Source organism: Marmota monax, unplaced genomic scaffold (assembly GCF_021218885.2).
Source record: "Marmota monax isolate L192 unplaced genomic scaffold, Marmota_monax_Labrador192_F-V1.1 WCK01_AAM20220418_F8-fsc00021, whole genome shotgun sequence".
NCBI classification, from domain to species: domain Eukaryota; kingdom Metazoa; phylum Chordata; class Mammalia; order Rodentia; family Sciuridae; genus Marmota; species Marmota monax.
Window position 1 is genome coordinate 9388763 of NW_026695228.1, and position 14390 is coordinate 9403152.

General features: G+C 35.5%; 1 protein-coding gene across 29 annotated transcripts in view; it reads left to right on the forward strand.

Annotated features, from left to right (window-relative positions):
- Arpp21 (cAMP regulated phosphoprotein 21) overlaps positions 1-14390 on the forward strand; it is a 149993-nt gene that overhangs the window by 46539 nt on the left and 89064 nt on the right. For 28 of the 29 annotated variants that reach the window (XR_009226004.1, XR_009226005.1, XR_009226003.1 and 25 more), the window contains 5 exons: positions 570-659; positions 4685-4829; positions 6222-6300; positions 6950-7009; positions 7741-7881. Coding sequence is in view for 25 of the 29 variants with exons in the window: in XM_058576465.1 (XP_058432448.1) it covers positions 570-659; positions 4685-4829; positions 6222-6300; positions 6950-7009; positions 7741-7881 (515 nt within the window). In the remaining 4 variants the exon portion in view is untranslated. Of the gene's footprint in view, positions 1-569; positions 660-862; positions 4323-4684; positions 4830-6221; positions 6301-6949; positions 7010-7740; positions 7882-14390 lie in introns of those variants that run through there. The other variant, XM_058576477.1, reaches the window with a different exon arrangement.

Genomic DNA, 14390 nt, shown 5'->3' on the forward strand with positions numbered 1-14390 from the left:
TAGAGTTTGGATAACTGCAGATATATACATTTGATCCATTTTCACACTTGGAGATTTCATGGTGCTTTATAAAACACATAGTCTTTTGTTTTATTTTTATCTTAAATAAAATTTGGGGTAGATGATTTAGTCTCACCAACTGATTTCTGCCTTAAAATAAATAGGTACTGCTATTTAGTACACTTTATCATTTAATCATCTTCTCAGTCAAATCCCTCTGAGCATAATTTTAGTGGAAGTTGATTTTGTCAGCTATTTTTCTCTTAATATTTGTATGACATAGCAGCAATTCTTTCTTCATGTGTTTCCAAAGTAATGGGCCCAGTTGGCTAAAATTGTTCCTTGCATACATCCACTCATCTTCTCCTCTATCTCCATCCCCATCAACAGAGAGGTCTGATGCTTTGCCCAGGTGTAGACAGTATTGAGCAACAGACTTAGAACTTGCTTTTTAAAATTTTGGAAATGTCATGTGGACCTAGAGATGATTTGACAGCCTGAGCATGCTTTCTGTTTGTTTTCTTTATTTCTCCTTCTCTCCCTTTCTTCCCGCTCTCCCCATCCCCCAGTCAGGAGCAGGAAAAGGTAAACTGACTCGAAGTCTAGCCGTCTGTGAGGAGTCAACAGCCAGACCAGGAGCTGAAAGCCTTCAGGATCAGGTATAATCCCTGTCACTATCTTGAATTGCATGAGCTAGACCTGTCTCTGTGTGCATGATGATGAATTTGGCATTAAACAGTGTTTTGGGGGAGAAGAGTACACCTGAAGAAAGAAATACTTTTCTTGCTTCAACACCTGTTTATGAGACATTTTAAAATAGTTTAAAAGCTTATCACAGAGTATTACGTTTGTTTTTTTCCAGACTCTCTGAAAACTGCAAATGGAAAGGAATTCAAAAGAATTTAGATTAAAACTTAAAAAAAAAAGTAAGCACAGTAGTGCTGAATTTCCTCCAAGGCTCTCTCTTGATAAGGCTGAACCAAATATAGCCCTAAGTACCCTGTCTCCTTCCTTGTTGGAGATGTCTTACCTCTCATCTCCCCAAAAAGCACTTGCCTATAAGAAACACAACCGTTGGCTCGTATGACACTTGTGAAACAATGACTAAGGTGCATTGAACTTTGAAGACATACTTTACGGGCTTTGGTGGAGATTGCTCAATACTGCAAAAATTATCCAGAAACGAATCTGAGCTGATGGTGAATTTAAGTTAACATTATTAACATTTCGCTGCATCTCCTTACCTTTAGTTTTGCTCCTTACGGCAAGCTTATTTGGCTCCAAAAATTTAAATTTCAACAAAACTCTTGTATGACAAAATGAAAAAGTTCACATCATATTTATTTTTGTTTGCCTTTAGGCAGCACATTAGCTTTTATAAAAATAGTCTTGCTGCTGAAATTTTGCTTATTTTTTAAGAGGCTGAGAGCAGTCAGGACAAAAGTTAAAATGATTTATCTGAGCCCAGGGGAGGGAAAATTGATTAAGATGTCATTATTTTTGTTTGGTTTTGTTTTGTTTTTCTCTCTTCATTTTAATTGAAATACTCTAAATTCTCTTCATGGTCATAGAGAGCATTGAGAGCACTTTCTTTAAAAGGACCAAAAATAAATTCCTTATAGACTTTTGTCCTAAGAGTATTTTTTTTTTCTAGCCTCATTTTCTTAACCTGCCACTCATGTCACAAGGCATGAACAGGCTATCATTCAGTGGCCATTACTATGTTTCCTACATCTGCTTTATTTAACTTGGGCTCTGAGAAATGTGTGGCTTTTCTTCAGCATTTTATTTGTGCTTCTATTTTTAATGGAGATTTGAAAGGGGGGAATAATGTGAATATCATGGCTTGTATTATTAAATGTTGATTGATGGCTTATAATGTACTGCACATGACATGTGTTAACTCTGCGGAATGACAGACCCTAGCAGAAGTAATGCTCCAGTTGTCTCCCACTCCTAGTGCCAGGCAGAGGAGGACAGCCTCTATAGACTCAATCTGCTTTTAGTCCCATTGGACAAAGCACAGGAAGACATTTTTTTAAAGACATCATCTGTATCATAGTGTCCAACCTGGACCTAAATCTAGTTTCTCCGTATGATTGGTGCAGAGAAATCAGATGCAAACAGTGCTTTGTTCCTGCTGGTTCCAAGCTCAGAAAACAAAGAGTAGCTTGTAGGAGAGAATTAGAGCCTGCAAGCTTTTCTTTAACTAGCTGGGAGTGGTGGGAACAGGGGGCTGATAGAAAATACCCAGACACACACATAAGCAAGTGGCCCTGCTACCTTTTTAGAGACTAAAGAAGCAGATCTTTGAGTTTATATGCAATGCCTTCATTAGATCTCACCGGCACTAGCAAAATGTGTGGACTGAACCCAGAGAACAGTGGCAGAAGTATACAGTATATGGATTGTATCGCTTCCCCAATGTTTGTATATTCACAGTATTTGGAAAACTGCCTTCATTTTCCTGTGTGGAAAAGACTCTCTCGCTACCTGTATTACTTGATCTCAGACCCATACCTGATGGTTCAGTCTGTCCTTAAGTTAAAGGAAGTTTGCTTTTCTAATGTTATACTATTTACCTATCAGTGTATTACTGCAACTTGAATCATTCTTTTACTGTTGTTGGATATAAACTTATCCTGTACCAATGTATTTATTAACACTTGTATTTTATTATTGAGTATATCAATAAAAATATTAAAAAATAACAGATTGTTTTTTACCAACTCTAAAGCACTTTTGTGTGTTCTTTCAACACCATAATGCGTATTTATGTATAGAAAAGTAGTTTTTTTTCTGAGTGTAGTATTTGTCAACACATGGTATCAGTTTGAACATATTTTTTTTTTGTAGTGAAAGTTTTTCTGTGCCTCTGCTCTTGCATTTAAATTGTATTCCCATGCCTCTTTGATTGTAGATTCAAGCTTACAGAGGCTAAATGTTTCAGTTGGTTTTGAAGAAGTAATGAGACCATTTTCATGATCAGGGTGCCCAATCCACAGTTTCCCCCCCTTAATCAACTGGCAAATCGATTCTTCCCCGTCACAGCCCGCAGTCATGCCTTAGCCAGAAGTGTCCCAGTGTTTGCCTGAACAAGTAGAAGCAAATCATTACCCTGTAGTGTGCTTGAACCTTTGTCAATTAAGACATTTTTTCCCAAAATGTTGTTGTGAAAGGCACTATAATCAAATTACATTTCATTTTACATATTTTATGTACATCCAATTCCCCAGGATAAACATGTGGCAATCAAAGAAAAAAAAAACAGATGAGATAAATATTTATCAGGAGAGCATGTTTTATTTCCTCCTCTACGTTTTTTGTTTGTTTGTTTTTCCAAGCATGGTGACTTTGTTCTAGCCAGGCGTTCACAATGGAACCCCTCCCAACAAAAGAGATTTGGCTTCAGAGGACTTTTGTTTTATGCCTGTTAGGTTAGCCAGATTTGCCAAGAACCATTATGAATACCAGATTGGTCACAGTTTGAGGAGGTGCCGGCATCGATTTAGTCACATGTAAAGTGAGCATTAGCTTGCTTTTCCATGAGAGACACTATTAGTCACTGGGAATACATTTTCCCCCTACATCATAAATTTTAATGTCACTCCTGGGAAGAAAGCTTCCCACCATGTGATCTCTTACATAAGAACAAATGGGCTTCGTATTGGCTGCTTTGTCATAATTTTAATTATGACAACTTTTTTCTAAAAAAAACTAATAAACATGATATGGCTCATTCTTCTTCAAAACAATGAACATACTATCAGACAAACCACTAGTGTTTGGGAATTAATGCAAAATGACCTGTTTTTCAGCACAAAATAAATACTAGAGAGAAGATCCAGCTCCCAAGCTGTAAAGGGTCAATTTTATATGAAGCAAGAGAGGGTTCGAGAGAATCTATTTATATTTTGGAAAGGATTAGTTGATACTAAAATGAAAAAAAAAACAATTAAGTATTTATATACAATTTATGAAAAAATGTAATTCTACTGGCTACATTTTCTAAAAGGCAATGCTTCTTGTAAATATATATCATAATGACTTATTGATGGCATTTATAAACAATCATGATAATCCATACCTGGGATTCCTGGTGTCATAAAGCTTGATTTATCATGGTAGGAGTAAATTATAAATTTAAAAGTAGGAGTATTGTAAATTGTAAAGTAGGAGTTTATTATAAATTGGCTATTGAGGGCTTTCTTTATGTCTGTTCTATCTGTAATAACAATTCGTAAAATCTGTCTGTCTATGTTTGTGCCAATTTCTCCTTATAAGGAGTTACAAAAGAACTACGGAAACCTTTTTTTTTTTTTTTAATACATGACAGTGGCTCTGATGCAAGCTGATGGATGAAGGAATTTTTCCTAGGGAGTTAAAAATAAGCCTGTAGAAAAAATAAGAGTTGTGATCTACAGGAATTTAGCTTAGTTAAGGTTAATATTCATGAGGCAAAGTTTCAGTACTAGATGTTTCTCATGACCTCCCCTTGACTTCTAAAGTTCAATTCACCTTAAAGGGCAATTATTTTTCTGACAGGTTTAATTTTTACCATTTAAGAAAAAAAAAGTCTGCTCCTGGCTTTCATTTTTCTGTACTTAATAACCTCTATGCAAAATGGAAACCAGACAGAGATTATTAAATCTGGCCCTAAATTATTATATTTTCTCCCCAACAGGAATCAATTCATTTACAGCTTTCCAGTTTTCCCAGCCTGCAAGAGGAGGATAAATCTAGGAAAGATGACTCTGAGAGAGAAAAAGAAAAGGATAAAAACAAAGATAAAACCTCTGAAAAACCCAAGATCAGAATGTTATCAAAAGGTGAATGTGAAAATGTTTCCTTAATTTCCTCAATTTGGGCACATATGTAGTTCTAGAAGTTGTTCTAGAGAGCACATGCATATTCACCACCTGACAGGCTCTGCATATGATTTTATATGTGTACGTATGTGTGCGTGTAAAAGATGTGAACTTGATTTCATTTCTGTTCATAGTCTATCATCTGTGTAGTTAGGATATTTTTGGATCACATAATTTTTTTGTATTCACATGTGAATCTCCTGTTTTCAATTGCAAGCTGTACAAAGGAGTAAATATAAATGTGCTCTTAAATTCAGATTGATTAGACCAGTTAACTTGGAGTGGTGAACAGCAATGATACCCAGTTTTCTATCTTAACCCTCATGTTTATCTTAAAAGGCAAATGGCAACCAGATTCTGTCAGTCAGTGAGGTAGTCTCCCAAGCAAGTACAGAACTGTATGTCCGTGGATTACCTGATTCACATCTTACCTGATTTTGGTCTCTGCACCCATACACTGTCACACAATGTTTCATTTTTAAAAATACACATGCTACTTTAATACACATTCTACCTTTCCCACTCCCCCCCCAAAAAAAAATACCCCAAAAAGTAATTCCTTCTAAAGCTACAGCCTTTTGAATATTGCCATACATATCACTGTACAAAATAAACCTAAGTTTAGTTGAAATGAAGAATGCCACGCATAAATAACCTTTCAGTAGACTTTTTAAAGATAACTGAGAAAGAATTGGGCATGTGATCTGCTGAGGAATGATAACCACTCCTAATATCAAACAACATTTTGGCTTATAACACTTGTCTCTGCTGCTCTATGCCTAAAACTCGAGGTGTACACAAGAGTCAAAAAGCTCATCTTCTTAAAGTGGTTATGGAAAGTAAGTTTTATCTAGCATCAGGAGAGCTGAAAGACTTGGGAATGTTTAGTGCCCGCCTGTGTTTTGTACTGATTAATATTTAGGAGGTCTTGTAACAGAACTTTCATTTTTTTCTTCACCTCCTTCTTTCTAAGAGACAAAGGGTTCTGTAAGATCTCAAGCTCTAGAGCCTTCTCTGGAGGTTGGGATTTTCTGTGATGTGGAGGCTGTGCCTGGCTGATTTGCAACACAGGGTGAACATGTGATAGTTGGCTCTACCCCTCCCAACACCAGACTGTGCCCACTTCCCCTTCCATATTTGGGTCTTTCCACAGTCAAGATCTTTTCAATCCCCAAGCCTTATTTTCATTTTGATGTCACACTGCCAGGTTGCTAGCTATGCAACATATTTTTTCATAACAATAGCTTCATCTAGAATGTACCTGAGCTGGAGGGAAAGGAGGCGGGCTGGGTGAATATTTTCTATCCCATCTTCCCGCCATTTCTTACAACTCCACCCTTCTGTTTGTTTCAGACTGCAGCCAAGAATACACGGATTCTACAGGCATAGACTTACATGAGTTTCTGATTAACACTCTAAAGAATAATTCCAGGTAAATTATTAAACAAGCTTCTTTATTATTGGAAGTTTCAAATAAAATGTTAGAGTTATTTATCCAGATATTTCTAAGACAGTTGTACAATGCAGATGCCTTTCCTGATGGCTTAAACTATCTCCTGCATTTCTTTTTACTTGTTTCAAATTTGCATGTTTATTATTGATAGATTTATAACTCCTGGGTCATTACTTTAATGAATAAATGATAGTTTATCAGCTTTATTTTCCTGGTCACAAAGAAATAACTGATGAAGAGGGAAAAATAGAGAATAAAATTATTGATATTAAGTAAACCAATTAGGTTTTAATCCAGTTTTAGACCTATCTAAATCCAATATCTGGGCTTTACTTTATTTCGGTTTCCTGTGAATTTAAAACATTTTTTATTTGTTATATTTTATGGTCCTCATGGCTTGAATGCCAACATAAACATTTAATAAATGAGAAAAAATTATCTGGAGCAAAATGAAATAATATGTAAGTGAATGGTCAGCATGTTCTAAAGAAAAGTGAGATGTAGTTTTGTAACCACATTCATTTAAATAATCTTCTCCATGCATTTAATTAACTATTTATGTCCTTGAGATATGGAAATTACATAAAAACTTTAATTCTAACATTTTGTTTTCTTTTTTTTTTTACAGGGACAGGATGATACTCTTGAAAATGGAGCAGGAAATTATTGATTTCATTGGTGACAACAAGTATGTTAAATGGCAGTGCTGGCTGATGAGATGATGGGTCTTAGTTTGATATTTGGATTAAATTACTCATTTTGGACAGATTTAGGCATAAAACATTGCTTAATATGTTTCTTGATTTGTTAAATGGAGATGTTATTGGAGTTGGGAGTCAGTCGTATGCTGATGGGGATTGTTGCTTGGGCCATGCGTGCTCCTGCTTGTTAAATTCCTGACAAAATGGCTATTAAACAGGGGGCCACCGATTAGCATAGAATAGCTGTTCCACGAAGCGACCCTTTTCATTTTTATTATAGTTTTTTAATGGGCTCCAGCTGGCTGCAGTCAGTTATGCCTGGAAATAATTGTGCTGCTTTCAGTGTAAACTGGGTAATGACACATCTCCAGATAGGCATCTGCAGTCACGTATTATGTCATATCATTTGTCCTCTGCCTGGGTCTGTTGATAAGGTATCATGGACAAAAATAGAACACTTTCCAACAGATATTAAGTTCTCTTTGGCAGGAGAAATGTGCAACTATGAAACAATAATACATATTGTAGCTTAATCAATACGTCTATAATAAGTGGAAATCTTGCCTCGAAATGGGGACACTAAGTAATGCCAGAAATGAAAGCAAAAGGCTTAGTGGTTTGGATGAAAGAGAAAGAGTTTTGTGTGTCTACCTGTAAAATGTGCTGTGGACAAGAAATGAAAATGCTGATTTCGCTTTTTCTTGTAACTCTGTTTCAGTAATCATTATAAAAAGTTCCCTCAGATGTCATCGTATCAGAGGATGCTTGTCCATCGGGTGGCAGCTTACTTTGGATTGGATCATAATGTGGATCAAACAGGAAAATCTGTCATTATCAACAAGACCAGCAGCACCAGAATGTAAGCCCCATCACTGTATTTATTTAGCATTTTCTTTTTTTCTCTTATGGGTTCATTTATAAGAGCACAGTATTAAATTCAAAGTACATGACATTTAAAATGTGCAGTGTTCTTTATCTTTTGCTCTTATCAGTAGTAGTGTGGCATTTATCTGTAGAAGATGATCTGCGATCCAAGAAAAGTTTGTAAAATTCAGGCAATAAAGTGAATTTACTTCCTGATCTTTTACATAGCTCTTGAAACATAATTCTCTTCTTTCTATCAATACTCCTTGAAATTACATACAAATCCATGGGAAATTTTATGTTCAAATGTAACTCAAATTGAAAGTAAAAGACTTTTAAGAAACCATGACATGTACAGAGTAATGGTCCTATTTCCCCTTTTCTGATTTGTTGACATCTATCTTATCGTGGTTTCCAGAGTAATAAAACCCCCTGAACCTGGAGACAGAAATCCTGCCTCTAAATTTCAATTCTACCTACCAGTTGTGTGACTTGGCACTTGTCATTTAAAATCTGCCATCTCAGTTTTTTTTTTTTTCCCCTGCAAAATGAGAGTTTCGAGCTCGGTGATATCTAAGTTTTATCTCTAAAATGAAGATGATAGTTTGCTTTTTCTTCTTAAGATAATCACTTGATTTCATCTTAGTAGATTATTGTTGTCCCACCGAGTCATCAAAAGCATAATAATGAGTTTTAATTTGCTTTGAAACTTGGAGCTATCTCTCTTTGACCCATAGAACTTTTGAGTACAGAGCAAGCCACTTCTATAACAAGAGTCATGTTAAACTCTTTAACTGTCCAATGTAAAATATTCTCTTTTCTAATTCATTTTTCCACACTGTGCTTGGTAAGCTGTGCATATTGCATGGTCTTTAGGAATACCATGTTAGTGAAGGGAGCTTTTGTGTCAAGCTGAGTATCATGATTAAAATATTCTTTTTCTTTTTTTTTTTTTTTTTCTTTTTCCTGTTCACTGGGGTTGGAACAAGTGGGGATAGAGATAAGGCTCTTTGTCTACTCAGGGATCAGTCCCTGCTCAGCAGAGGCAGAGGGAAAGTCACACTGGAGAGTGCAAACTTGGAGACCTGGGACCACACTTGGCTATTATGTCAGGGACACTGAGCACTTCACTTCTCTGGGCTTCAAAATACTTTAATATATGCCGGACTGTTTGAAGTGGATAATGTTTAAGGGCTCTTAAAGCTTCAGAATTATTGAGTCCTGGGGTTACATTCTATTTTACTGGCAAAACACATTTTAAAATTTATCAGTTTTTCCACTCTATCTGGTTGTTGACATGTGTGCCTCGTATTTTGAACAGTAGTGGAAGTTAAAGGTTATATCTCTTAATCCTTCACATCTTCCCACTCCATCAAATACTTCTGCTCGTTTTTGTTGTTGTATGGCTATTGATGTTTTCTATTCTCCATTCTGGTTTTTCCTATGGCTTTCAGATACCATAATGTAGGGAAGTGCTGATTGGAAAAAAAAAAAAAAAACTACCTCCTTTTAATTTTTTTTTCTTTCTCTTTCTCTATAAGGCCTTAAGGAAACATGAAAAAGTCTACAGATTAAATAGATTGTTTGATACAGTTTCACCTGGTGGATAGATTTATCTATAATATACACTCTTTGTAATCACAGTCATGAATATATATAAACATGTTTGTAGAATAGTTTTTGAGAATATTAAGCCTTTGTATAAAGAGTCTTGCTAAACTTCAGTACCTCTAAAGCTGCTTTGTTCAGTATGGTAGCTATTCACGTTTCAATTTCAATTAATTAAATTTAAATAAAATTAAAACTTTGAAAACTTACTTTTCCCTGTAGGCTAACCACATTTCAACTGCTCATATTGGATCTATAGACTGTTTTCATGAGTTTGGAAACTTTTATCAGCCAATTCTTCTCTAACATTTCCTGCAAGTTTCCAAGTAACACTAGAGGTTATAATCTGTCCTTTAAAACTTTGAATATCTGAATAACAAACATTGTAATATTAGCCCTTTTTACTTCCAAAATAATGCCAGCATGTTTTGTTTGTTTGCTTTTTTTTTTTTTTAAGTGGCCATTTTAAAATAGATCCCACATGTTTATAAGTTCAGGAAGAGTGAAAAGAATCTCTTGAAGATGTGATAGCTCCAGCAGAAATGCCAGGGCTCAGTCTTGGCCTAGTTCCTTGCTCTTGCATTTCCATCTTTACCCACCCTTCTATGAGTCAAATCATCCCTAAACAAAAGAGACAGAAGGCTACGTGTCATGGTCTTTCAAGTATTTTCTGAAGAGTCTAGCCTATCATTGTTCAATCGGTAACTGTCAACTCTTATTCTGACCATACTTCTGATCATCTTTTATCTGATTGGTTATTAGGGGACAAGGGTAATGGTGGAGGTGATTCAGGGATAATTGATACCTCTTAATAAGAAAAGAGGATAAATTAAATGTTCTTTATCAAGTAGTAACAAGTCACATTTTTCAGGACCTGAATCATTTTTGCGGTTTTAGTGAAGAGAAAATAGCATTTTGCAGAGACTTGTATGTTGGATTTTAAAATTCTATTGCCATGGAATTGAAAGTAGAATTGAAGATAGGAATGGAGCATTCACAACATGCTATCCAAGGCCCAGGTGTCTTGGGATTTTTGTTGTTGCTTTTTTCATTGCTTTGTCTTTGGTTGGAGGGTGTCCTTTGGATTCTCTGAAAATTTTAAGTGTTCACTCATCAAGGCAATTGACATGTGATAGTTAATGGGAACCATATTACTTTAGACATATTGATTTGAAATATTTTCATTTATTTGATGGAAGGAGGCAGGGATGAGAATTTCTCAGATGGGTTCTTGTGAGTTTTGTGTTTAGAATATACCTTTTCAATTTATACCAATTTGTGTTACTTCAAGGCAAATACACAGAAATGCATATATTAAATGGCACTATGACTTTGGAGAAATTCAACAAAAATGTCAGTTGAGGACATAAAAGTCAGCTAAAAGTTTGGGGGAGGTAAAATATTCTTTTATAATTTTAATTTTTCTTCTTTACTAACATATTATTGGTATATAAAGTGCTTCTCTAACTTAGATGCATACATAATTATGACACTGTTAGGTAAACATTGGCCATGATTTATTTCCCAACATAATGCTTTTCTCAATGAAAGGCAGTTCAAGTACTTAGAGATAAGTGACTTCAGAAGGTTTAGATTTTCATAGAAACTAGTTTTACATGAAGTTCAAACTATTTAAGTCATAATGACAAATGTGTGAGGACAGTGTGTGTGTGTGTGTGTGTGTGTGTGTGTTTAATTGATTTCTAGCATTTTCTGAACATACTTAGATATAATATATAATACATTTTCCCTTTCATGATGGAAATAATTTTTCTCAGGACATACTTCTCAGCTGATATCATCTCTTACTTAAAATAGCATTAACTACAATTATTCATTATACTGGATATTTTCCCCTTGTCCCATGTACATTTTTACATTAAATCCTACAAACTAGGTTTTATAAAGTTTGAGGCTTGTAGAGGAGAAATAGTTAGCATGACTGGAGCCTAAACTAGTAAGTCTAATAAAAAAATTCTTAAAGAATTCAATTTTCTTAAAGAGAACTATCTCAAAAACAGTGAGCAAAATTCTCAAAAATATTTCAAGGATTAAATGGGAATCCTAACTCTTTAAGCCCTTCATTGTCTCAGAAGAAACAGAGATTGAAGGACTGTCATTTTTGTTAAGATATTTTTAAATTTCAATTCAGTACTATTAGTGGATAATAGAATCTTCCTGCAATTTGATAGTTCTAGCAGGATTTTCTGTACTCATTATATATGTGACTCGTTGAAGGGGTACATACATTAAATTTAAGCCTGGCTTTCCTCCATTTCACTTTTTTCCCCAAAGAATGAAAAGGCCACACCAAAAAAAAATAATATTAGTATAGAATGTGAACTTATTCATTATGTTATTACAGAATTAATGCCACGAGCTACCTAGATGACCACCCCTGTGGCTTCATACTATATCCATAATAGCATCAGTGAAGTAAGAAGAAGAAGACATATGGAAAAATAGTTGCACTAGAGTCACTAGAGGTTTTCTGTAAATATAGTCAGGGTTCTGGGAGCATTTGTGAATTTCCTGATGATAGCAGAGTAGTCATATCTTGAAGTCCTGTTGTATACACATACAAAATTTTCCAGACAGAAAACACTTCCAGCAGCTGCATCTTATCAACAAATCTATACCCCAGCATCTAGACTTCAGTCTCTATAGTTACACAAAAACTATAAGATATGATTTCTGTCACATTGAGTCTTACACTCTGATTACAGAAACTGGCTATTCACTTCATAATCTGCTATCTTAAAAGCCGAAAAATATAATGAAACTCTTTGCAGACCCATAGTAGGCACCTAGCAGGTATCTAGAGAATGATTGCATGATCAAAAGCCCACTATGTTAAGTATCCACTAGAAAATAAAAATAGATTTTGTGGGGACTACCAACCCACCTAATTAATGGCTCATGTAGGCATTTACAAGGGTATTGAGGTGAGTTAAGACTTAAATATATATAGTAAGGAGAGGGATACACTGAAAGTGGGGGTATTAGATGCAAACAAATTTATGATGATTTTTACATTTATTAAGCACTTAGATGGGCATTCTGTATAGATACTTGTATTTAGTTCTCATAGTCATATAATGAAGAGGATTTTTTTGAAAAATAATTTTTCCAACCTTATTGAAGAGAAAATTTACTGAGGGAGAGTGAATGAGTTGCCCAAATTATACTGCTACAGATAAGAATAGAATCCTGATCATTTGCCCTCAACTCCAGGGACTTTATGATTTTATACTTCGTGGAGACAAATGTAGAGAGAATGAACTGGTCAGGTCCAGTGGAAGTACACATGAGATTGGAGGAGACACTGGAGGAAGTCAGCACTTAAAACTGGAGACCATGAGGGTTGGTGTACATAAATGATGACTGAACAAGATTAATCTGCTACTCATGAGTGGGATGTATTCAAGCACGAATGACTAGGTTGACTACGTTGACTTTTGCCTTTAGTGAGGCCTAAGGCTATCCATGGAGAACAGGAAATAATATTTGTGTCCTTGTGAGAGACTGTTCAAGATGATACTATCTGAGCAAACTGATAACACTTTTGAGACACTTGCCCTTGCAGTACTATAACCTCCTTGGTTCTCAGAGAGATAACCAGAGTAAGAACAGCCGAGTGTATGGGACCTGTAACCTCCAAGCACACTGTTGGTCCATAAATGGAGTCTTAATGGCTCAAAAAGCTGCTCATCAGAATTGGCTGCTATTTGGTTGGAGTAACAAATGCAGCCCCTAAGGTGAGGCCCTCTCCACTGTGTTTGTTCATGCTTAGTTATCCCTTGCCCCATATATTGCATTAAATGTTTTATTTTCTGGCATCTTTTATTTCTTACTGTTTGAATTCTTTATTTGTTGTCAGATTAGATGGTGACATCCAATGAGTCCCTTGAAAACCTAGGTTATAGGTATTAAAGCCGATGTCAATTTAATACTACAAGTGATATTGATAATGTCTTTACTCTCTGTACGTTTCATTTTTTATATTTAGGATTGAGGCTAGAAATATGAAGATTGATTTTGTTAAAATATTTTCTATGCCACAGATATGCATTCTTTTTTATATTTGAAGTATTTCCTTTCTTCCCCACTCCCCCATCACAACTTTCTCTCTACTTATTTTTCTTTCCTCTGTGTTTAGCACAAAGAGGCTGATTGTTCTTTTATTAGATTTTTTTTCACCTTCTCCTCCTTTTCTTTATCCCAGAGGTAGGATACTCACTTATATTGTACCATTGGAGGCTAGAAACCATCCACTTGCATTAGTGTTTTCCAAAAGGCCAAGATTAGCCACAGGCAATGAGAGCCCATGTGTATCTGAACATCTTTGCATATGTCAGAGCAACTGTTTAACTTGTCCCAAGTAATTTTCATGTTAAAAGGTTGTCATCTCTTGAACATTTTTTTCTTTTCTCTTTTACATCCACCTACTCTCATTGCCTTAAATCCCCTACTTTTAAGAGTGCAGAGCAAAGAATGGAAATAGCAAATCCACTGGAGGAGACTAGTTACAGATTACCATAACTGTAAAGCAAGAAAGGTGGTCCAGAAGCATTGATTGGGGATTGCATTTTAAGGGGCAAGTCTAAGGACACAACCTTATGATTCCAGGAAAGTGGGAGCCTGGACGTTCTCTGAGTGTTTTCCTGGAGTGCTGAGGGCTGCCTAGTAACTGGCCCAATCTGCTTGTTTGTTCCAGAAAAGAGAATTAACTGAGCTGCTTAGTAAATATTTGCAAATGAGATAAATTGATTTTGTTAAGAGTCCCTGAACTGATGGATAATTACTGCACTCAAGTAAGGTTCATGGGACCTTCCACTCTCTCAAGTTGACAGACCCATAATACAGGAGTAGAATGCAACACACCAAGGTCAAAAG